We start from the raw sequence: 22,909 nt of genomic DNA, 5'->3' as shown, positions 1-22,909 counted from the left end.
TTCTTTTTTCAGTTAGTCAAGGCTTTGTTCTTTAAATGCCCTTCCCCTTTCTTCCCCTGTCTCTAAACTTTTCTGGAGACTTTAGATGTGCCTCTTTACAAGATATAAGAACTGGAATGTACACCATAACCCCAAAACATGAGGTTGGGTGAATTGTAAGGTGTATTTGTGTATATATTTAGCATTCTTTTTTTAATATTTATTTTTTAGTTTTAGGTGGACACAATATCTTTATTTTGTTTTATGTGGTGCTAATAATCAAACCCAGTGCCTCACTCATGCTAGGTGAGCGCACTACTACTTGAGCCACATCCCCAGCCCCAGTTTAGCAATCTTCTTATTTCTCCACAGTTTGTGATTTCTAAAAAAAAAAAAAAAAAAAAAAAAAAAAAAAAAAAAAAAGAAAAAGAAAATAGTGGCATGAAAGCAGTCATTGAACCAGCTCTTCTTGGCAATCTGGCTTCTAGGAATTCTGTTACTTCATCATTGATGTCACAAGTGACCACAAATTGCTAAATCTGAAGGATATTTTTTCAATACTTCTCTCATTAGACTTTCATTGGATTTAACAAAATCTCTTTTTTACTTTGAAATAGTTGGACACATAGATCTATGAAACAGAAAGATGATCTAGAAATAGACACACACAAATATACCCAACTGATTTGGAGGGGGCGTGTTCTGGGGATTGAACTCAGGGACAGGCAACAACTGAGCCACATCCCCAGCCCTATTTTGTATTTTTTTTTAGTAACAGGGTCTCACCAAGTTGCTTAGCGTCTTGTTGCTGAGGCTGACTCTGAACTTGCCATCCTCCTGCCTCAGCCTCCTGAGCCGCTGGGATTACAAGCATGTGTCACCACACCCAGCTCACCCAACTGACTTTTTAAAAAATTCTTAGTTGTAGATGGACACAATACCTTTACTTTACTTATTTATGTGGTGCTGAGGATAGAACCCAGTGTCCCACGCATGAGAGGCAAGCGCTCTACCACTGAGCCACAACCCCAACCCCATCTGACTGATTTTTTTAATATTTATTTTTAAATTTTAGGTGAACACAATATCTTTATTTTTCATTTATGTGGTGTGATAGAACCCAGTACCTCATGCATGCGAGGTGAGCACTCTACCACTGAGCCACAACCCCAGCCCCTCCAACTGATTTTTGACAAAAGTAATTCAATGGAGGAAGAATAACTTTTTCAACAAATGGGGTGGAGCAATTGGACATCCATAAAAACAAAACAAAAACCTTAGTCTAAACCTCATACCTTATACAAAGATTAACAAAAAAATTGATCATAGGTTTAAATATAAAAGGTAAAATATAGGGTCTGGGACTGTAATTCAGTGGTAGAGTGCTTGCATAGCATACATAAAGCCCTGGCTTTGATTCCCCAGTGCCTTTGATTCTCAGTACCACACATAAGCACATAGACACACATGCACACAACCAGTTGTGGTGGGGCATGCCCATAATCCCAGTGGTGTGGGAGGCTAAGGCAGGAGGATCACAAGTTCAAAGCCAGCCTCAGCAACTTAGCAAGGCCCTAAATAATTTAGTAAAATCCATGTCTTAAAAAATAAAGGGGCTGGAGATGTGGTTTAGTGGTTGAGCACCTCTGGGTTCAATCCCTGGTACCAATTTAAAATAAAGTCTATAAAAATACTTTTGACATCTAGGGATGTAGTTTAGTGGTAGAACAATTACCTACCATATCTGAGACCCTGGTTCAATCCTTAATATCAGGGAAAAAAACCTTTGAGAAGAAAACATAGGAGAAACATAAAATTATAAAACTTTAGACAAAAAATATCAAGACTAGGCAAAGAGTTCTTGTGTATGACCTCAAAAGCATAATCCATAAAAAACTCCAATAAGAGTTTATCAAAATTGAAAACTTGCTCAGCAATAGACCATTAAGAGGATGAAAAACAAGTCACTCACTGGGAGAAAATACTCCCATATCCAAAAAGAACTAGTATCTGGAATATATAAAGAACTCCTAGAATTCAACAGTATAAAAATAAACCAACTAATAGAGAACGGAGTAAGACATTTCACCATAGAGGATGTATTGGGGGCAAACAAGCACATTAAAGATAAATCAATATCATTAACCATTAGGATAATACAATTTAAAAACCATGATGAATTTTTCCTACATACCTATTAGAATAGCTGAAATAAAATAGAGACAATTCCAGTTTATGACAACTACTGCTGCTGCTTTTACTGGGGATTGAACCCAGGAGCACTTTTTTATTTTAATTTTTTTTTAGTTGTCAATGGGCCTTTATTTTATTCATTTATTTATGTGCGGTGCTGAGAATGGAACCCAGTGCCTCATACATGCTAGGCAAACACTCTACCATTGAGTCACAACCCCAGCCCACCCAGGGACACTTTAGAACTGAATTACATCTCAGTTCTTTTTATTTTTTGTTTTGAGCCAGAGTCTCAAATAGTCTTAGACTTGCTAAGTTGATGAAGCTAGCCTTGAACTCTTGATCCTCCTGCTTCAGCCTCCTCAGTTGCTGGGATTAAAAGCATGTAACTGACTCCAGCTAATTTCTTTCTTTTTGACTATTCCCTTGTATTTGCTTTTCAGACTCTTGTTATTTCTCTGTCATCTTCATGGTTTCCTCTTCCTTGTCTGCCTGTAGCTACTGTTCTCTTTCCGTGAATCTTCCTGGATGATTCAATTTCTGGTTTTAACTACCTTTTACATGTTGCTGATTCCAAAATAATTTTATGTAAAAATACCTCAAATTCAACATGTTGAAAAATGAACCTTCCTTCCTGAGATTGTTCTAGTTGTTATTATCACTATCAATCACTCATGCTTAAAATGTCTGAGTATTCACTTCTTTTCCCTCTCAACTACCCACTTGCCATGTAATTTGTCCCCACATGGCTGTGACTGTTTCTCAAATTGATCCTATTCATGTTCTATCCTTAGATCAGATCAGAATTTCATTTTTTGTTTTAACTACAGCAACCATCAGAAGCTTACCACAACCTAGAGAATTAAAGGTTAATGTGGCAGGCAAGGCCTTTCATAATGTGACCCTTACCTATTTGCCAACCTCTTCTCATCACTCTCTGTAGTATATTTTATACTCCACCATCATGGACTTGCTTGAGGAAACAGGACATTTCTTACCTGCTACTTTTGCCCAACATGTTCTCTTTCCATCTATGCTTTCTGGTTGTCCCTAATCCAGCTCAGTCATCATTTCCAGGAAGCCTTCCTCTATTACTATGTATTTGGCTAGATGATTCCATCTTTAAAATATTTGAAATGTTGGTACATATGTTTTACCCATTTTTTTTAAAAAAATATTTATTTTTTAGTTATAGGTGGACAAAATATCTTTATTTTATTTTTATGTGGTGTTGAGGATAAAACCCAGTCACGCATAGTAGGCGAACACTCTACCTCTGAGCCACAACCCCAGCCCCTGTTTTACCAATTTTAATTGTGAGTTTGGACTTATTTTCCCTTTATGAATTGTGATAAAATACACATAACACAAAATTTACCGTGTTAACCATTTTAAGAATATAGTTCAGTAGTATTAAGCCTTTTTATCTTGTTATGCAACCAATCTCCAGAACATTTTCATCTTGTAAAACCAAAACTCTATATATTATTAAATAATAACCTTCCATTTCATCCTCTCCTCAGCTTCTTTCTATAACCCTTCTTTTTTCTATGAATTTAATAACTTTAGATGCTTCATATAAGTGGAATTATACAATATTTGTCTATATTTTTGGTGATTGCCGATACTAATAAGCATGTGCTCTACCACTGAGCTATATTCCCAACCCTGTATTTGTCTTTTCATTATTATCTTGATTCACTTAATACACTGTCTTCAAGATTCACCCATATCCTAAATTTTCCAAGAAAATTGTTGTACTTTATCTGAGGTGTATCTTGCAAATATTTTTTCCTGGAATGCCAGTATTTTTGACTTTTTCATTGACATTTTTGCCTTGCATACTGTTTTTATTTTTATTTTTTTGTACCAGGGATTGAACTCGGGGGCACGCAACCACTGAGCTACATCTCCAGCTCTATTTTGTATTTTATTTGGAGACAGGGTCTCACTGAGTTGCTTAGTGCCTCGCTTTTGCTGAGCCTGGCTTTAAACTGGTTATCCTCCTGTCAGCCTTCCAAGCTGCTGGAATTACAGGCATGCCCCACTGCACCCGGCCCTTGCAAATGTTTTTATATAGTCAAAATTTATCTATCACAAAGCTGGGGATGTGGCTCCATAGTAGAGTGTTTGCTGGGAGTGCATGAGGCATTGGGTTGATATGGCAAAATTTATCACTTTTTTTCTTGATTGTATCTGAAGTTTGAATCATACTTGAGAAGTTTTCCCCATGCTTGAGCTATAAACTTGATTTTTTTTCAAAATATTTTTAGTTGTAGATGGACATGGTACATTTATATTATATGTGGTGTAAAGGATCGAACCCAGTGCCTCACACGTGCTAGGCAGAGCACTCTATACTGAAGTACAAACCTAGCCCCTTGATTCATGTTTTTCTTCTTCTTCTTGTGTAGTTTCAATGTAGAATTTAAATTTCTGATCTGTTTGAAGTTTATTCTTGTGTATGGTAGAAGGAATGGACTAATTTATCTTTTTCCAAATGACTAACCATTTGTCCCAGGACTATTTATTCAAACCTTGATCTTTGCCCCACTGCTTTGAGATGCAATGATAATTTTATGTTAAATTTTCTGATACACTGCTCTGTTTCTGGACTTTGTATTCTTTTCCACTGGCCTGTCTGCTCATATACCTTTATCTTATTGTTCTAATCACATAGGCCTTATAGTATGTTTTGATGTCTCCCAGGGCCAGTCCTCCATGGTATCTTATTTCCTAAAGTTTTCTTGGCTATTCTTATATGTTTATTTTCCCACAAGAACTTTATGATCAAGTTATCTAGTTTTATTAAAATGTGTATAGATATTTTTATTGGATTGTGTTAACTTTGGAACACAAAATTGATATTTTTTAGGATATTAAATGCCTTTACTGAGATTAAACGTTGTCTTCCATTTATTCATGTCTATTTTTTGTTAGACTTCTCATTCTTATGGAAGAATTTGTGGAATTAGATTATACTACTCTTATATCAGAATATAACATTCAAGAGAGCACAGGCTACTGTTATGTTTTTTCCACATTTTTAATAATTATGTTTAATACTTTAAAATTTTTTTATTTGTTCTAATTAGTCATTATGTTTAATACATATCTCAATAGTCACAACAGTGTTTGAGTATTTGTTGAATTAAGGAATAATAAATTAGTTAAAGGAGCTTCTTTTTGGCTTGAAAAAATGAAAGATGTACTAAGAACATGAATTTGACAAGAGCTCATCAAAAAAAAAAAAGATAAAATGTTTGTGATGCTTTTTTTTCTGAAAAAAATGGTTTTTATTCTGAAAACATGTTATTGTTGACAATTTGTTTTTTTCAGTACTGGTGATTAAACTAAAGCTCTTGAAAGTGCTCTGCCACTGTGCTACAGCTCCAGCCCTTTTCATTTTAATTTTGAGACAGAGTCTGGCTAAATTGCTGCATTATTCTTGAATTTGTAATCCTCCTTCCTTAGCCTCCCAAGCAGCTGGGATTATAGATATATGCCACCTTGCATGGCTACGAATATTTTTATTCTGAAAAACATATTTTAGTAGGCTTGAGCTCAGGAATTATACTGAAATGTCACACCATGAAGAACATTTAATATTTCTTATTATGTTTTCAGTTCAACTACATGTTTATGAAGCACTGTGTAAAAAGTAGTCCTATAGTACCTATTCAGCAGGAATGGCTGGATAACATGTTAATGCTGATACCTGAGTCTTTAAAGGAAGGGAAAAAAAGAGAAGAACTGCTTGAAAGTCTCATAGATGAGGTGTCAAGTGACTTTGAAAAAAGCATGAAGAGATATTTGGGTAAGTAACACATCAAACTTCTTTTGCCTTTGCTTCTGGTGTTGAATCAAAAGTAGAAGCAAAATAAATAGTGAATACTACATATTTAAACTATTATCAATTTCAGATATGAATTTTTCTTAAAGTTTTTTAATTTTTAAATTTTTCTAGTTGTTGATGGACACAATATCTTTATTTATTTATTTTTATGTCATGCTGAGACTCAAACCCAGTGCCTCAAATGTGCTAGGCAAGTACTCCACCACTGATCCACAACCCCAGCCTTGAAAGTTTTATTTTGTGCCCATAATATAGTCAAAATCTTTGTAGTTTAAGGGCACTTTTTGTAATTTCTGTGTTTGTTAGCTAATCCTTGTAGAGTTTTGATTTTTTAACTTTGCCTTTTTGGTTTTAACTTTCCTGTTTACAGGGTTTTCAGAACATATTAATGTATTTGGCAGATTTATTAGGAATTTAATCGTTATGATTGTTATTGGAATATTTTTCTTTTTTAAAAATATTTTTGTTATAGATGGACACAATACCTTTGTTTCATTTATTTATTTAGTTTTATGTAGTACTGAGGAGCAAATCCAGTGCCTCACAGGTGCTATATAGGCGTTGTTACCACTGTGTTACCACCCCAGCCCTGGAATATTTTTTTCTTAATTGAAAAAAATTGTATATTTTATCATGTACAACATGTTTTGAAATATGTATACATTGAATAATGGCTAAATTGAGCTGATTAACATATGTATTGCCTCATGTACTCATGATTTTTTTTAATATTTAATTTTTAGTTGTAGTTGGACACAATACCTTTATTTTATTTTATTTTTATGTGGTGCTGAGTATTGAACCCAGGGCCTCCACATGCTAGGCGAGCGCTCTACCACTGAGCCACAACCCAGCCCTCTCATGATTTTATTTTTTTGTGTGTATGGTAAGAATACTTAAAATCTACTTTGTTAGCAGTTTTCAAGAGTGCAATACATGTCATTCACTATAGTCACCATATTGTATAATAGATCTCTTGAATTTATTCCTCTTATATAACTGAAATATTTATTATATCTTTGAACCATCATCTCCCCAGCCCCTTTTCCCTCCAGCCCTAGTAAGCACCATGCCATAAGTTTTCTTAAGTGGCCATATCAGGGACCTTTGAGTAGACAACACAAAGAACTGAGAATTAAGAGTTTTCCTATAACTGAATTTACCTCCATACGATGGCTAAAATAGTATTAAGAGCTTGATTTTGCTGAATTTGATGGTGAATGCCTGTAATCCCAGTGGCTCAGGAGGCTGAGAAAGAAGGATGGAGAGTTCAAAGCCAGCCTCAGCAAAAGCGAGGCACTAAGCAGCTCAGTGAGACCCTGTCTCTAAATAAAATACAAAATAGGGCTGGGGATATGACTCAGTGGTTGAGTGCCCCTGAGTTCAATCCCTGGTAACCCCCCCCCCCCCCCCCGCCAAAGAGCTTGATTTTGTTCTAAATAAAGTTTTTTTTTCTTACACTCGTTTTAATTCATAGTAAACTACCATCCCGTAACACAAATCAAAGATTTTGATATGAACAGGTCTTACAAGGATTTCAAGAAATATTAATACAAACATATATTTTAGTACAGAGTGTTCTTGTGAAACCACCAGTTAAATGGCTTGAAGATGAAGGAGGCCCTTTACCTGAATCCCCTCTGTGAGTAAATAATTTACTTTATTTATTTTCCTATTTTTTGTGCACATTTCAGAATTTATTTATCCATATATTTATGCATGGACATAGTAAAATATTTTAAAAGTAGTATTACATCTAGGTTTTTTTTATACTGTTTGAAAATGAACTGATTTTACATTCACGTCTACTGTTGTGAAGCACTAGGGTATATTGTTTTAATCATATTTGACATGGTATTTTGCTTTTTAGAGGACTAGATTATTCCAATCCTTGGCATTACAACTATGTGCAGGCAAGAAATCAAATAGCATCTGATTTGCACATTGTTCATCCAACTATGAAAATATTACTGGACCTTGGTTATACAACATTTGCTAATACAGTTTTGCTGGATGTAACAGGAATTAGGTAAAATCCTATATTTATTAATTATCATTCTAAATGTCTTCTTGCTTGACATTTTGTCTGTATAATTTTTAAACTGACTCATAAATCTTCAAAACACTTCTTTTAGATTTTAGAACTAAAAACAATTGTCATCAATAATTGTGTATGAAAACCAATGTCTTTTGCTTCAAAATAGATATTTTTTCCCTCAAATATAGAGCTAAAGGCCCAATTGATTGTGAATCACTAAAAACTGATCTGTCCATTCAAGCTAAAAAGGCAGAAGAGAAGATAATGAACACATGGTATCCACAGGTTATAAGTCTCTTTACCAAGAAGGAGTCACTAGAAGGCATTAAGCCTGAAAAATTGGATGCATTTTATAGTTGTGTTTCCACACTTATGTCAAATCAGGTAAATACATTTTATGTATCTTAAATGATAGCATTGTTAAAATTATTCAGTATTTTAGATAACATTCTGTTAAAACAGTGCTGAGCAATTATTTTGAAATAAATTAAGAAAATATTTTTATTGTAATTTTGTTTATATTTATCAAAAAATAATTTTTGAGGCAATCTAAAATGAGAGATGACTGGGGATATAGTTCAGTGGTAGAATGCTTGCTAGTAAGTGTGAGACCCTGGGTTCCATCCCTAGAATTGTAAAAAATATGTAACTTAATAAAAAATGAGGAAAGTCTAGAAGTATGTGCCAATATTATGTGTGATTAACTTGGCTCATTCTTAAAGGCTGAAAGCTAATCATCTCTAGGAGTATGTTAAGAAAATGACTATTCTAGTAATACATTTTTGAAGTTATTAAATTCCAAGTTGATTGAGTTTTTTCTCATTTTGTTCTCATTGAGTCTTGGTTCAAAATGTTATTGATTATTGATCACCACCCCTCCTTTTCTTCCCGCCATCTGGGGATTGAACCAGGGTGCTTAACGACTAAGCTGCCTCCTCAGCTCTTTTTATTTTTTTACTTTGAGAGAGGGTCTCACTATGTTGCTGACGCTGGCCTGGAACTTGTGATTCTCCTGTCTCTACTGGGATTACAGGCATGTGCTACTGAACTCAGCTATTTATCATCTTTGAATGACAAAGAACATTAACTTCAAACAATTATATTTATAGGCTCCTCAAATTTTTATTACTGTAAACATAATAATCCTAGAAAAACAGTTTTGATTAAAAACTTTCTCTTTTGATAAAGATCTCCAAAGATTCTATGAATTTTGTATTGTTTCTTTAAAAGGATAATATATATTATAATATATATATATATATATTGTAACTAATATATATGGTTTCCTTTCCACCTTTACTCTCTTAAAGGGACTAATTATTTGGTGAACAGTAAAGAAATGCACATTTTGAAGATCATTTAAATTTATATTCGTCTGTTGGGCTACATTTCCAACAGTTGGTTCTCTATAAGACTGCATTTTTTATACTTAGAAATATATTGTGTAAATACCAAGTTCCAGTGGCTTCAACTTCACCTAACGAGTGTGCTAGACATCTGGCTGGCTCTCCAGAGAAAATAACCACCTAAGTTCTGGTGTTTGATGATTTCTGTGGTGTAAATATTCTCACCATAATCTCTAGTTTCTTAGTGTTTAACAACTGGCTCCCATGATTCTTGAATATTTAATAATTGGCTTTTGTAAAAACAGGAGCTCTAGCACACCACTTCTCATGTGCATGCCACGCTGTTACAACACTCACTTTTAAGGGTCAGTCCTGCCTTATGCCCAGTATTTACCATGTTATTTGATCTTCTGGAATGTTATATGTGCCAGGGACAGACTTACTAAAGAATTTGGAAAATTTTCTGTTGCCATTTTCAGATTGTTGATATTCTATTTAAAAGTATGGTTTTCGGGGCTGGGGCTGTAGCTCAGTGGCAGAGTGCTTGCCTTGCACTTGTAAGGGACTGGTTCGAACCTCAGCATCACATATAAATAAGTAAAAAAAATAAAGGTCCATTGACAACTAAAAATATGTAAAGAAAAATGTGGTTTGCATATATTGTTCTGTTTATTATCTTAGACTATTTATTAAAAATATATTTTCTGAATGGTAATTCCAAGACTTATAGATTATAGTGATTTAATTATGTAAAATAATTTAATGATTTTAATTAAAGATTGATTTTTGTACTTTCTAAATTAATAGTAATTTATAATATTATGCAGCTAAAGGATCTTTTAGTAAGGACTGTAAAAGCATTTGTAGAACTGTTTGACTCAGAAAATCAACAAAGATTGCCAATATTTAAGATGGAATTGACATTTGATGATGATAAAATGGAGTTTTATCCTACCTTTCAAGATTTGGAAGATGTTGTTCTGAGTGTGGTAGAACGAATAGCTGAAACTCTGCAGGTATTACATCATCCTTACCTATCAGGTTTCTTTAAATAGCTCTATTTAGGAATTTTAAATTATTTGAGTTGAATCTTTATGAAGTGTTTGTATGCATAAAGTGCTTTAACTTGGTTTTATTTTCTTCCCTTAATTATTTTATTTTTTAATATTTTTAGCTGTAGATGGACACAATGCCTTTTTCTTATTTATTTATTTTTATATGGTGCTGAGGATTGAACCCAGTGCCTCACATGTGCTAGGCAAGTGCCCTACCTCTGAGTTACAACCCCATACCCCCACAAGTTATTTTAAATTAGAAAGTGCTTTCTCTTTGAAAATGTCTCCTGATTGAAAAGGGCATTTTCCTTGTTTGAGTTTACTTTAGTTATGAACTGAATTTTTGTGCATGTCTCATTTCCCCTACTGAATTGTGAGGTTTTTGTTTTGTTTTTGTTTTTGGCCCTGGGAATTTAACTCAGGGGCATTTTACCACTGGACTACATCCCAAACCCTTTTTATTTTGAGACAGGACCTTGATAAGTTGCTGAGGCTGACTTCGAACTTACAGTCCTCATGCCTCAGCCTCCCAAATCCCTGGAATTACAGTGTGTGCTGCCATACCTGACTGAATTGTGAGCTTCTTAAGAACAAGATCTAATTTCTAGAGCTGTCTATGTAATCACATTGACATTATAATAAATAAATATTTGTGGAATGATGTAAAACTAACCCAACTTAAGTTTTTAATTGGATTGCATGCTATTGTCACTTTTAAATTATTACTTTGCATTGAGTTATTTTTTCTTGGACTATGGAAATCAGAATTTTTAAAAATATAGAATAAAAATCTCCATATGGATCAATTGCACATATAATTAGTACTTATGTTTTTATTTGTATTTGTATTAGAATATCCAAACAGTACCCTCTTGGCTATCAGGAACTTCAACACCTGTAAATCTTGACACAGAACTTCCTGAACATGTGTTACAGTGGGCTCTTAATACACTGAAGGTGGCAATACATCAGAACTTACAAGGTGCAAGGAAACATCATGAGACATATGGTATATTTGAAATATTTAATATTATATGTCTTTTTAAACACTTCATTTTAACTACAATTTGATTGGATATTTGGTTATCCAGGGTTGTTAAGGAAGACCCAGAACTGAGCATAGTTACTGATTTTGACAAGAGTCAAGGATCAAACCTCCCAAATTTGAATTTTATTGCCTGGTATAAATGATGAATGTTAACAGAAGAAGAGAACCCAGTGCTCCACGCATATGAGGCAAGCGCTCTACTACTGAGCCACAACCCCAGCCCCTCCATTTAAAAAAATTTTTTTTAGTTACAGATAGACAAAATGCTTTTATTTAAATAAGGAGGAAGCTAAATCAAGGGTAAAACCAAGGTAATTCTTGAAAACAGTTTTGAAAAGTCTGGGGGAAAATTTTATTGGTGTGTAGTCTCTCTAAGTTTGTTTGAGGTCAGATAGATAATTGTTATTTGGCAGTCTATTATTTACTGGTATCATTTATATCACTAAGTTATTTTAAAAGCCTCAAATACTCTGTTGCCCTTATCAAAAAATATACTTAACTTCATTTGCTTATTACATCTTTTATTTTATTCTATCCATTCTTTTAAATTCAGAAATCTATGTACATGCATAGTATATTAATAATAGTATATGAGTAGTCTACCCTATTTTATGATCATATAAAGAAGCACTTTACCTTTTTAAAAGAGTATTATCAAGATTTTAATTGGCTTATTAATTTTCAGTTGAAAAATATAATTGGCTCCTTGATGGTACTGCAGTTAGGGTGATACAGAATTTTCAGGCAGAAGATAATACTTTTGATGAATACACAGAGGTAAGTAGTAATTCTGTTTTTTGTTGATGCTTTTTGAATTTCTCTTTAAATTATTCTAGGTCTAGATGTTTTAATTAAGTTAAATAGAATTTTTATTTTAAACACCATTTTAATAAACTAATTGGTTAGTGTTTTTTTTTCTTAGTTACTCATTTACTTATTCATCATTTTAACAAAAAAAAAATCCCTATCATATTCAGATACCTCCTAAGATTTTGGTGATTCAGAAATAAATAATACATAAATACTTTCTTCAGGAGCTTAAATCTGGCTTGAAATCCTGATATAGAAAGAACTAGTATGACATAAGATAAATACTGGAAGGAAGAGATGGTCAAAGTATGGTAGAAATACAGAAGAAGGAATGATTGCTTTTGCTTTGGAAAATTGAAGGATTCATAAAAGAAATGAAAAGTGAGCTAAGCTTTGAAGTAGATGTTAGATGCAGAAGGAAGAGGGTAAGCATGAAAAAAGACCTAAAGTGTTCAAAGGTTTTTAAAGAACATCAAATAAATAAAAATAATGAAAGAATGGGCAAGAGGAATACTGTATGTGGCAGATTTAGAATATGATGAGGTTGGAAATGTAGATTGGATTCACATGGGAAATTCTTTTTTCTTTTCAATTTTTTTTTAGTTGAACACAGTACCTTTATTTTATTTATTTATTTTTATGTGGTGCTGAGGATAGAACCCCATGTCTCACATGTGCTAGGTGAGTGCTCTACCACTGAGCCACAATCCCAGCCCCTGGGAAATTCTTGATCAAGACTTTGGACTTTGTTCTGAAAGTTTTTAGCCATGGAAGTAATATACTTGGATTTGAGCTTTAGGAACTCTAGCAGCAATGGGGGAAAAACAACTGCACAGAAAAGATTCCTATCTCCTCAATAGACCTTATTCTGTTGGTTAAAACTGAGCTTATTTTTCTTATTTCTTCATCTTCTCTCTACTGACTGTTTAGCTCGTATTTTTGATTCTTTTTTTCTTTTGTGGTACTGGGGATTGAACCTGGAGCCTTCTATATGCCAGGCAAGCATTCTACCACTTTTTTTTTTTTTTAGTTGTTGACGGACCTATATTTTATTTATTTATATGTGATGCTGAGAATCGAACCCAGTGCCTCATACATGCTAGGCAAGCACTTTGCCACTGAGCTACAACCCCTGGCCCCCAGCCCTCTATTTTTAATGTAAAATTTATAAATTTTAATTATTATAATATTTTAGAATAAGAAAAATTAAAACATTTAGAAAAGTTGAAGGAATTTTATAGGGAATACCACCTAGATTTTAGCATTTTACTGTATTTGCTTACCCACACATTTATTCATCAATTTTTTTTTTAGAGAGAATTTTTAAAAAATATTTATTTTTTTTAGTTTTCGGCAGACACAGTATCTTTGTTTGTGTGGTGCTGAGAATCGAACCCGGGCCGCACACATGCCAGGCTAGCACGTTACCGCTTGAGCCACATCCCCAGCCCTATTCATCAATTCATTCCCTTTTCTATCCTTCATTAATTTCAAGAATGAATAACTTTTTAAAAATCAACTTTATTGAGGTTAAGTTTCCATACAATAAAATGTATTTATTTTAATTGTACAGTTACATGAATAATGGGAAATTTACACACCCATGTAAACATTACCAGAACCAAGATATATAACATTTTCACTTCCTCAGAAAGTTTTCTTGTGCTCTATCCTGGTCAGTTTTTTCCATGCAGACCTCAGACAACAGCTGTTACTTTATATTTTTCTTTTCTGAAGTTTCACATAAATAGAATGGTATGTACATACTTTTTTGAGTCTGGTTGCTTTTATTAACATACTTTTTTGAAATTTTTCTATGTTATCTGTATCCTTGTTTTTGAGTAATATTTCACTGTATGGATATATGATTTGTTTAGTTATTCATCTTTTGATGAACATTTGGGTCATTTCCAAGTTTTTGGTTATTATGAATAAAGTTACTACTGTTTTTTGTGTGTAAGTCTTTGTGTGAACATAATGTTTTCAGTTCTCTTCTGGGATTTGGATTGCTGAATGGTATGGGTATTGTATCTTTAACTTTTGAAGGAACTGCTGGTTTTTTTTTTCAAAGCAATTATACCAATTACAGTCTTACCACAGAGTTCCAGTTCTGTCACATCCTTTCCAATCTTTGTCAGTCTTTTTAATTTTATTCATTTTTGTTATGTGCACATTGGAATCTCATTGTGGTTGTAATTATCATTTTTCTGATGACTGAGGGTGTTGGGTATCTTTAATGTGTTACTTTTCATCTGTGTATCTTTTTAAAATTAATGTGTTCTGATAGTTTCCACATTTTAAATTGGATTTTAAAAATGTTATTGTTGAACTATAATGGCTCTATATTATTGGGTGGTATTATAATAATTCTTATTGTTGAGTTTTAAAGGTTCTTTATATATGCTGGGTAAAGTTTTATAATCTGAATTATATTTTGCATGTATTTTTTTCTAGCTTATGACTTGGACTCTTCATTTTTGAATGATGCGTTTTAAGGAGCAAACATTTTAAATTGTAATGAATTTTACCTTATCAATTTTTTTCTTGCAGAGTCATGCTTTTTGTGTCCTAAGAAATATTTTCCTACCCTGTGATCATAAATATTTGCTTCTATGTTTTTTTCTAGAGGTTTTATAGTTATGGTTTTTACATTTAGGTCTATGATCAATCATAAATTAACTTTTTCATGTGGAATAGTATATGGGCCATGGTTTGATTTTTTTGTTGTTGTTGTTGTTGTTGTCTCCATATGCATATCTAGCTATCCCATCGTTGTTTATTGAAAATATTATATTTTCCTGTTAAACTATCTTGGCATGTTTGTTGAAAATCACTGTCTGTATTTGTGTTTCTTAGTCTATTCTTTTCCATTGATTTATACATATATATTTTTTGACAATCATTCCATTTTATTAATATTTATTATTATTAATCCCTTACTGTGCCTAATTTATAAATTAAACTTTATTATAAGTATGGGGGAAAATGTCTGTGGGATTCAGCATTATCTGCAGTTTCTAGCATCTGAGGAATATCTTGGAATGTATGCCCCACAGATACGGAGGAACAACTATAACTGCAGTTGCTTCAGTCTAAAGCTACAAGAAAACAGTCCCAGTTTCTTCTTCTGTGAAAACATGCAGCTTGTCATCCTCCCCTGCAGTTTGAGCTTTTTTGTTGTTGTTCTTTTTAGTTATACATGTCAGTAGAATGTATTTTGACATATAATATATACAGGGAATATAACTTCCCATTCTGTGGTTGTATATAATGTAGAGTTACACTGATCATATATTCATATATGAACATAGGAAAGTTATGTCTAATTCATTCTACTATATATTTATTTTTATTATAGTACCACAGTCTTGATTTCTGTAGTTTAAAGGTAAGTTTTAAAATCACATTATATAAATTTTCCAACTGTGTTCTTTTTCAAAGTTATTTTGACTCTTTGAGGTTCTTTGCATTTTCATAGAAATTTTAAAATAACCTGTTGATTTTTAAAGAGGCTAGCTAGATTTTAGTTAGAATTGCTTTGAATTTTTTAATCAAATTTGGGAAGAATTGCCATCTTAAAATTGAATCTTTCAATACACAGCCATAGTATATATTTTTATTTATTTTGACTTTCTTTAATGCCTTTCAACAATGTTTTGTAGTTTTCATTGATTTTACAAGTATCTTGAAAATAACAGTTTTTATTTTCATTTATAGTATATACAAACATACTTTTGACATTTGATCCTACAACAGCCTTTTTTAAAGATTCCTTAGGATTTTTTATATATGTACACAATATAAACCTTTTGTATTTTCCTTTTCCTATCTGGATCTTTTGTTTCTTATGATGCTTTATTGGCACTGTATAGGATTGCCAGTAATGTTGAATGAATAGTAGTAGTGAGAGAGGACATTTTTGTCTTATTTATTATCTTATGGAAACATATTCAGATTTTTACCATCAAAATGTCTTAGGTATAGGTTTTTTGGTAAATGCTCTTTATCAGGTAGATGAAATTCCTTTCTAATCCAGGTTTGCTAAGAGGGAGGTTCATTGGTTTTTGAATCTTTACTTTTTCTGCATATATTGAGTAGATCATGTGGTTTTTCTCTTCTTTTCTGTTACTGGTTTGAATTACATTTATTAATGTTTAGATGTTAACCCAATGTTGCTTTCCTGAGATAAACCCAAATTACTTCCAGAATTTAGTGGCTTAAAAATAACAAACCATATGGAGCTGGGATTGTGGCTCAGTGGTAGAGCACTTGCCTGGCATGTGTGAAGCATCACATATAAATAAATGAACGAAGTAAAGGTCCATCAAAAAAAATTTAAAGAAATCCAAACTTTATTATTACAGTATTTGTGGGTCAAGAATCCAGCTTGGCTTAGCTAGGTGCCAGTGTCTCAAAGTCTCTCATCAGGTTGCAGTCAACCTGTCAGCTGGAGCTGTAGTTTCATATGAAGTCTCATTTGAGAACAGAATCATGCTTCCAAGTTCACTTAGGATTCAGTTTCCCATAGACTGTTGAAGTTCTGATTCTGGATACATACACATTTAGGATTAAATTTCCTTGATGAACTCCCTTTATTATTTTGAAATGCCCCTCTTATTCCAGAAAAAATATCCTTAATCTAAAACCTGATATAAATACTCTCTATATTTCATTTTTAAGAAAAGTTTACTAAGGTGTAATTCACACATTATGCAATTCAATATTTTAAGTATATTTATAATCATTACAATATGACTTAAAAATATTTATTTATTTATTTTTTTTAAATTTTTTTATTTTTTTTATTGGTTATTCAAAACATTACAAAGATTTCAGAATCACATCGGTTACACATCAACATTTTTACATAATACCATAATAGTAACTGTTGTATTCTGCTACCTTTCCTATCCTCTACTATCCCCCTTCCCCTCCCCTCCCATCTTCTCTCTCTACCCCATCTACTGTAATTCATTTCTCTCCTTATTTTTTTCCCATTCCCCTCACAAACTCTTATATGTAATTTTGTATAACAATGAGGGTCTCCTTCCATTTCCAAGCAATTTCCCTTTTCTCTCCCTTTCCCTCCCACTTCATGACTCTGCTTAATGTTAATCTTTTCCTCCTGCTCTTCCTCCCTGCTCTGTTCTTGGTTGCTCTCATTATATCAAAGAAGACATTTGGCATTTGTTTTTTAGGGATTGGCTAGCTTCACTTAGCATAATCTGCTCTAGTGCCATCCATTTCCCTGCAAATTCCATGATTTTGTCATTTCTTAGTGCTGCGTAGTACTCCATTGTGTATAAATGCCACATTTTTTTTATCCATTCATCTATTGAGGGGCATCGGGGTTGGTTCCACAGTCTAGCTATTGTGAATTGTGCTGCTATGAACATCGATGTGGCAGTATCCCTGTAGTACGCTCTTTTGAGGTCTTCAGGGAATAGTCCGAGAAGGGCAATAGCTGGGTCAAATGGTGGTTCCATTCCCAGCTTTCCCAGGAATCTCCATACTGCTTTCCATATTGGCCTCACCATTTTGCAGTCCCACCAGCAATGTATAAGAGTACCCTTTTCCCCACATCCTCGCCAGCACTTGTTATTGTTCGACTTCATAATGGCTGCCAATCTTACTGGAGTGAGATGGTATCTTAGGGTGGTTTTGATTTGCGTTTCTCTGACTGCTAGAGATGATGAGCATTTTTTCATGTACTTGTTGATTGATTGTATGTCCTCCTCTGAGAAGTGTCTGTTCAGGTCTTTGGCCCATTTGTTGATTGGGTTATTTGTTTTCTTATTGTTTAATTTTTTGAGTTCTTTGTATACTCTGGATATTAGGGCTCTATCTGAAGTGTGAGGAGTAAAAATTTGTTCCCATGATGTAGGCTCCCTATTTACCTCTCTTATTGTTTCTCTTGCTGAGAAAAAACTTTTTAGTTTAAGTAAGTCCCATTTGTTGATTCTTGTTTTTAACTCTTGTGCTATGGGTGTCCTATTAAGGAATTTGGAGCCCGACCCCACAATATGTAGATCGGAGCCAACCTTTTCATCTATCAGACGCATAGTCTCTGATTTGATATCAAGGTCCTTGATCCATTTTGAGTTAACTTTTGTGCATGGCGAGAGGAGGGGATTCAGTTTCATTTTATTGCATATGGATTTCCAGTTTTCCCAGCACCATTTGTTGAAGATGCTATCCTTCCTCCATTGCATGCTTTTAGCCCCTTTATCGAATATAAGATAGTTGTAATTTTGTGGATTGGTTTCTGTGTCCTCTATTCTATACCATTGGTCCACCCGCCTGTTTTGGTACCAGTACCATGCTGTTTTTGTTACTATTGCTTTGTAGTACAGTTTGAAATCTGGTATCGCTACACCTCCTGATTCACACTTCCTGCTTAGAATTGCTTTTGCTATTCTGGGTCTTTTATTTTTCCATATGAATTTCATGATTGCTTTATCTATTTCTACAAGAAATGCCGTTGGGATTTTGATTGGCATTGCATTGAACCTATAGAGAACTTTTGGTAATATTGCCATTTTGATGATGTTAGTTCTGCCTATCCATGAACAGGGTATATTTTTCCATCTTCTGAGATCTTCTTCTATTTCTCTCTTTAGGGTTCTGTAGTTTTCATTGTATAAATCTTTGACCTCTTTTGTTAGGTTGATTCCCAAGTATTTTATTTTTTTTGAGGATATTGTGAATGGGGTAGATGTCCTCATTTCCAGTTCAGAAGATTTGTCGCTGATATACAGGAATGCCTTTGATTTATGCGTGTTGATTTTATATCCAGCGACTTTGCTGAATTCATTTATTAGCTCTAATAGTTTCTTTGTAGACCCTTTTGTGTCTTCTAGGTATAGGATCATATCATCCGCAAATAGTGATAATTTAAGTTCTTCTTTTCCTATTTTTATGCCTTTGATTTCTTTCGTCTGTCTAATTGCTCTGGCCAGTGTTTCGAGAACTATATTGAATAGAAGTGGTGAGAGAGGGCATCCCTGTCTTGTTCCAGATTTTAGAGGGAATGCCTTCAGTTTTTTTCCATTTAGAATGATGCTAGCCTGAGGCTTAGCATATATAGCTTTTATAATTTTGAGGTAAGTTCCTGTTATCCCTAGTTTTTCTAATGTTTTGAACATAAAGGGATGCTGTACTTTGTCGAATGCTTTTTCTGCGTCCACCGAGATGATCATATGGTTCTTATCTTTAAGTCTATTGATGTGGTGAATAACGTTTATTGATTTCCGTATATTGAACCAGCCTTGCATCCCAGGGATGAATCCTACTTGATCATGGTGCACAATCTTTTTGATATGTTTTTGTATACGATTTGCCAGAATTTTATTGAGGATTTTTGCATCTAAATTCCTTAGGGATATTGGTCTGTAGTTTTCTTTCTTTGAGGTGTCCTTCTCTGGTTTGGGAATCAGGGTGATATTGGCCTCATAGAATGAATTTGGGAGTTCTCCCTCTTTTTCTATCTCCTGAAATAGATTATGGAGTATTGGTATTAGTTCCTCTTTAAATGTTTTGTAAAACTCTGCTGTATATCCATCCGGTCCTGGGCTTTTCTTGGTTGGTAGTCTTTTGATGGCTTCTTCTATTTCCTCCCTTGATATTGATCTGTTTAGGTTGTTTATATCTTCCTGATTCAATCTGGGTAGTTCATATGTCTCAAGGAATTTATCGATGCCTTCACTATCTTCTATTTTATTAGAGTATAGGGTTTCAAAATAATTTCTAATTATCGTCTGTATTTCTGAATTGTCTGTTGTGATGTTGCCTTTTTCATCCCGTAAGCTAGTAATTTGGGTTCTCTCTCTTCTTCTCTTTGTTAGTGTGGCTAGTGGTCTATCAATCTTATTTATTTTTTCAAAGAACCAACTTTTAGTTTTGTCAATTTTTTCGATTGTTTCTTTTGTTTCGATTTCATTGATTTCTGCTCTAATTTTAATTATTTCTTGCCTTCTACTGTATTTGCTGCTGATTTGTTCTTCTTTTTCTAAGGCTTTGAGGTGTAGTATGAGGTCATTTATTTGTTGGCTTTTCCTTCTTTTAAGGAATGAATTCCATGAAATGAATTTTCCTCTTAGTACTGCTTTCATAGTGTCCCAAAGATTTCGATATGTTGTTTCTGAGTTTTCGTTTACCTCGAAGAATTTTTTAATTTCCTCTTTGATGTCTTCTGTAACCCTTTGTTCATTCAGTAGCATATTGTTTAATCTCCATGTGATGTAGGGTTTTTCCTTTCTCATTTTATTATTGATTTCCAATTTCATTCCATTATGATCAGACAAAATGCATGGTAGTATCTCAACTCCTTTGTAATTGCTAAGCTTTGCCCTGTGACATAATATATGGTCTATTTTTGAGAAGGATCCATGTGCTGCTGAGAAGAAAGTGTATCCGCTTGATGTTGGGTGGTATATTCTGTATATATCAATAAAGTCTAAGTTATTTATTGTATTATTGAGCTCTATGGTTTCTTTTTTCAATTTTTGTTTGGAAGATCTGTCCATTGGTGAGAGAGGTGTATTAAAATCTCCCATGATTATTGTGTTGTGGTCTATTAGACTCTTGAACTTGAGAAGAGTTTGTTTGATGAATGTAGCTGCACCATTGTTTGGGGCATATATATTAATGATCGTCAAGTCTTGTTGGTGTATGGTTCCCTTGAGCAGTATGTATTGTCCTTGTTTATCCCTTTTGATTAACTTTGGCTTGAAGTCTATTTTATTTGATACAAGTATGGACACCCCTGCTTGCTTCCGGGGTTCGTATGAGTGATATGATTTTTCCCAACCTTTCACCTTCAGTCTGTGTATGTCTTTTCCTATCAGATGAGTCTCCTGTAGGCAGCATATTGTTGGATCTTTTTTTTTAATCCATTCTACTAGCCTATGTCTTTTGATTGGTGCATTTAAGCCATTAACATTTAGGGTTACTATTGAGATATGGTTTGTATTTCCAGCCATATTTGGTTATGTATGATACTTAACATGATTAGTTTTTCCTCTATGCTTAGTTTTTCCTTTATTGTACTACCTCCCGTTGTTGGTTTTCATTGTTATTTTTCATTTCCTCTTCCTGTAATGTTTTGCCAAGGATGTTTTGAAGAGCTGGTTTTCTAGCTGCAAATTCTTTTAACTTTTGTTTATCGTGGAAGATTTTTATTTCATCTTCAATCCTGAAGCTTAATTTCGCTGGATACATGATTCTTGGTTGGAACCCTTTTTCTTTCAGCGTTTGAAATATGTTGTTCCAGGATCTTCTAGCTTTCAGAGTCTGTGTTGAAAGATCAGCAGTTATCCTGATTGGTTTACCCTTAAATGTAATCTGCTTCCTCTCTCTTGTGGCTTTTAAGATTCTCTCCTTATTCTGTATGTTGGGCATCTTCATTATTATATGTCTTGGTGTGGATCTCTTATGATTTTGTATATTCGGTGTCCTGTAGGCTTCTAGTATTTGGATTTCTTTTTCATTCTTTAAGTCTGGGAAGTTTTCTAGTATTATTTCATTGAATAGATTACTCATTCCCTTGGTTTGGACCTCTGTACCCTCTTATATCCCAATAACTCTTAGGTTTGGTTTCTTGATGTTATCCCATAATTCTTGGATGTTCTGCTCATGATTTCTTAACATTCTCGCTGAGCTGTCTATGTTCTTTTCAAGTTGAAAAACTTTGTCTTCGTTGTCTGAAGTTCTATCTTCCAAGTGTTCTACTCTGCTGGTAATACTCTCATTTGAGTTTTTAATTTGGTTTATTGTTTCCTGCATTTCCAGGATTTCTGTTTGTTTGTTTTTTATATCCTCTATCTCCCTATAGAGTTGATCTTTTGCTTCTTGGATTTGTTTATGTAATTCATTGTCAAAGTGATTTTTCATTGTCTGAATTTGATGAATAATGTCTTCCTTGAGACTCCAGATCATCTGAAGCATGTATATCCTGAACTCTTTGTCTGACATTCCATCAGCTGCAGATATTACCTCATCTAATGTTGAATTGACCTGTATTGTTTGTGGTCCTTTCTTTCCTTGTCTTTTCATACTGCTCATGATTCTTTCTAGCTTTGTGAAACTGTTGAGCTAATGATTTTCCCCTTATATATTTGTATTGTTCTTGAATAGCTCCAATATCCCTCTTTTTCGGAGAAAGACAATGTTAACAGATCCCAATATCAACAGTACATTATCTAAGGACAAGTTTTCATTATTAATACATTTATAGTTAGATTCTAAGACTATAGATATTGGATTTAATTATTACTTAAGAATATATTCCTTAGTTTCATAAAAGGCGTACCATATCTGGTGGCATATAGAAAACTTAATTTCAGACGAAGGATGTTATACTTAAAGAGAAAGGAGTGAGGGAATGAGGTTAAACTAACTTAGCACCTTTGGAGAACTCTAACCACTCGACTGGTAATTTATGGAAGAATGTATAGACTCAACCTCCTATTTAGATAGTTACCCTGTGTATAGGTAGCAAAAGTTAGGAGATTGAAAGTGGTATAGAGAGAATATGAATTAAAAAAAAAGAAAAGAAAAGAAATAACAAGGAAGAAAAGAGAAATA

At 33.6% G+C, this 22,909-nt stretch overlaps 1 protein-coding gene across 1 annotated transcript in view; it reads left to right on the top strand.

Moving 5' to 3' along the window:
* The window catches only part of Dnah12 (dynein axonemal heavy chain 12), a 269,851-nt gene that overhangs the window by 8,679 nt on the left and 238,263 nt on the right, over window positions 1-22,909 (top strand). Inside the window, exons 4-10 of the mRNA XM_076839530.1 lie at window positions 5,800-5,989; window positions 7,598-7,670; window positions 7,899-8,057; window positions 8,255-8,450; window positions 10,240-10,428; window positions 11,320-11,476; window positions 12,201-12,292. Coding sequence (XP_076695645.1) covers window positions 5,800-5,989; window positions 7,598-7,670; window positions 7,899-8,057; window positions 8,255-8,450; window positions 10,240-10,428; window positions 11,320-11,476; window positions 12,201-12,292 — 1,056 coding nt within the window. The remainder of the gene's footprint in view (window positions 1-5,799; window positions 5,990-7,597; window positions 7,671-7,898; window positions 8,058-8,254; window positions 8,451-10,239; window positions 10,429-11,319; window positions 11,477-12,200; window positions 12,293-22,909) is intronic.

The sequence above is a fragment of the Callospermophilus lateralis genome, chromosome 1, assembly GCF_048772815.1.
Source record: "Callospermophilus lateralis isolate mCalLat2 chromosome 1, mCalLat2.hap1, whole genome shotgun sequence".
Classification (NCBI taxonomy): domain Eukaryota; kingdom Metazoa; phylum Chordata; class Mammalia; order Rodentia; family Sciuridae; genus Callospermophilus; species Callospermophilus lateralis.
The sequence above is the reverse complement of the archived record's forward strand: the minus strand, read 5'-3'. Positions and strand labels throughout refer to the sequence as shown.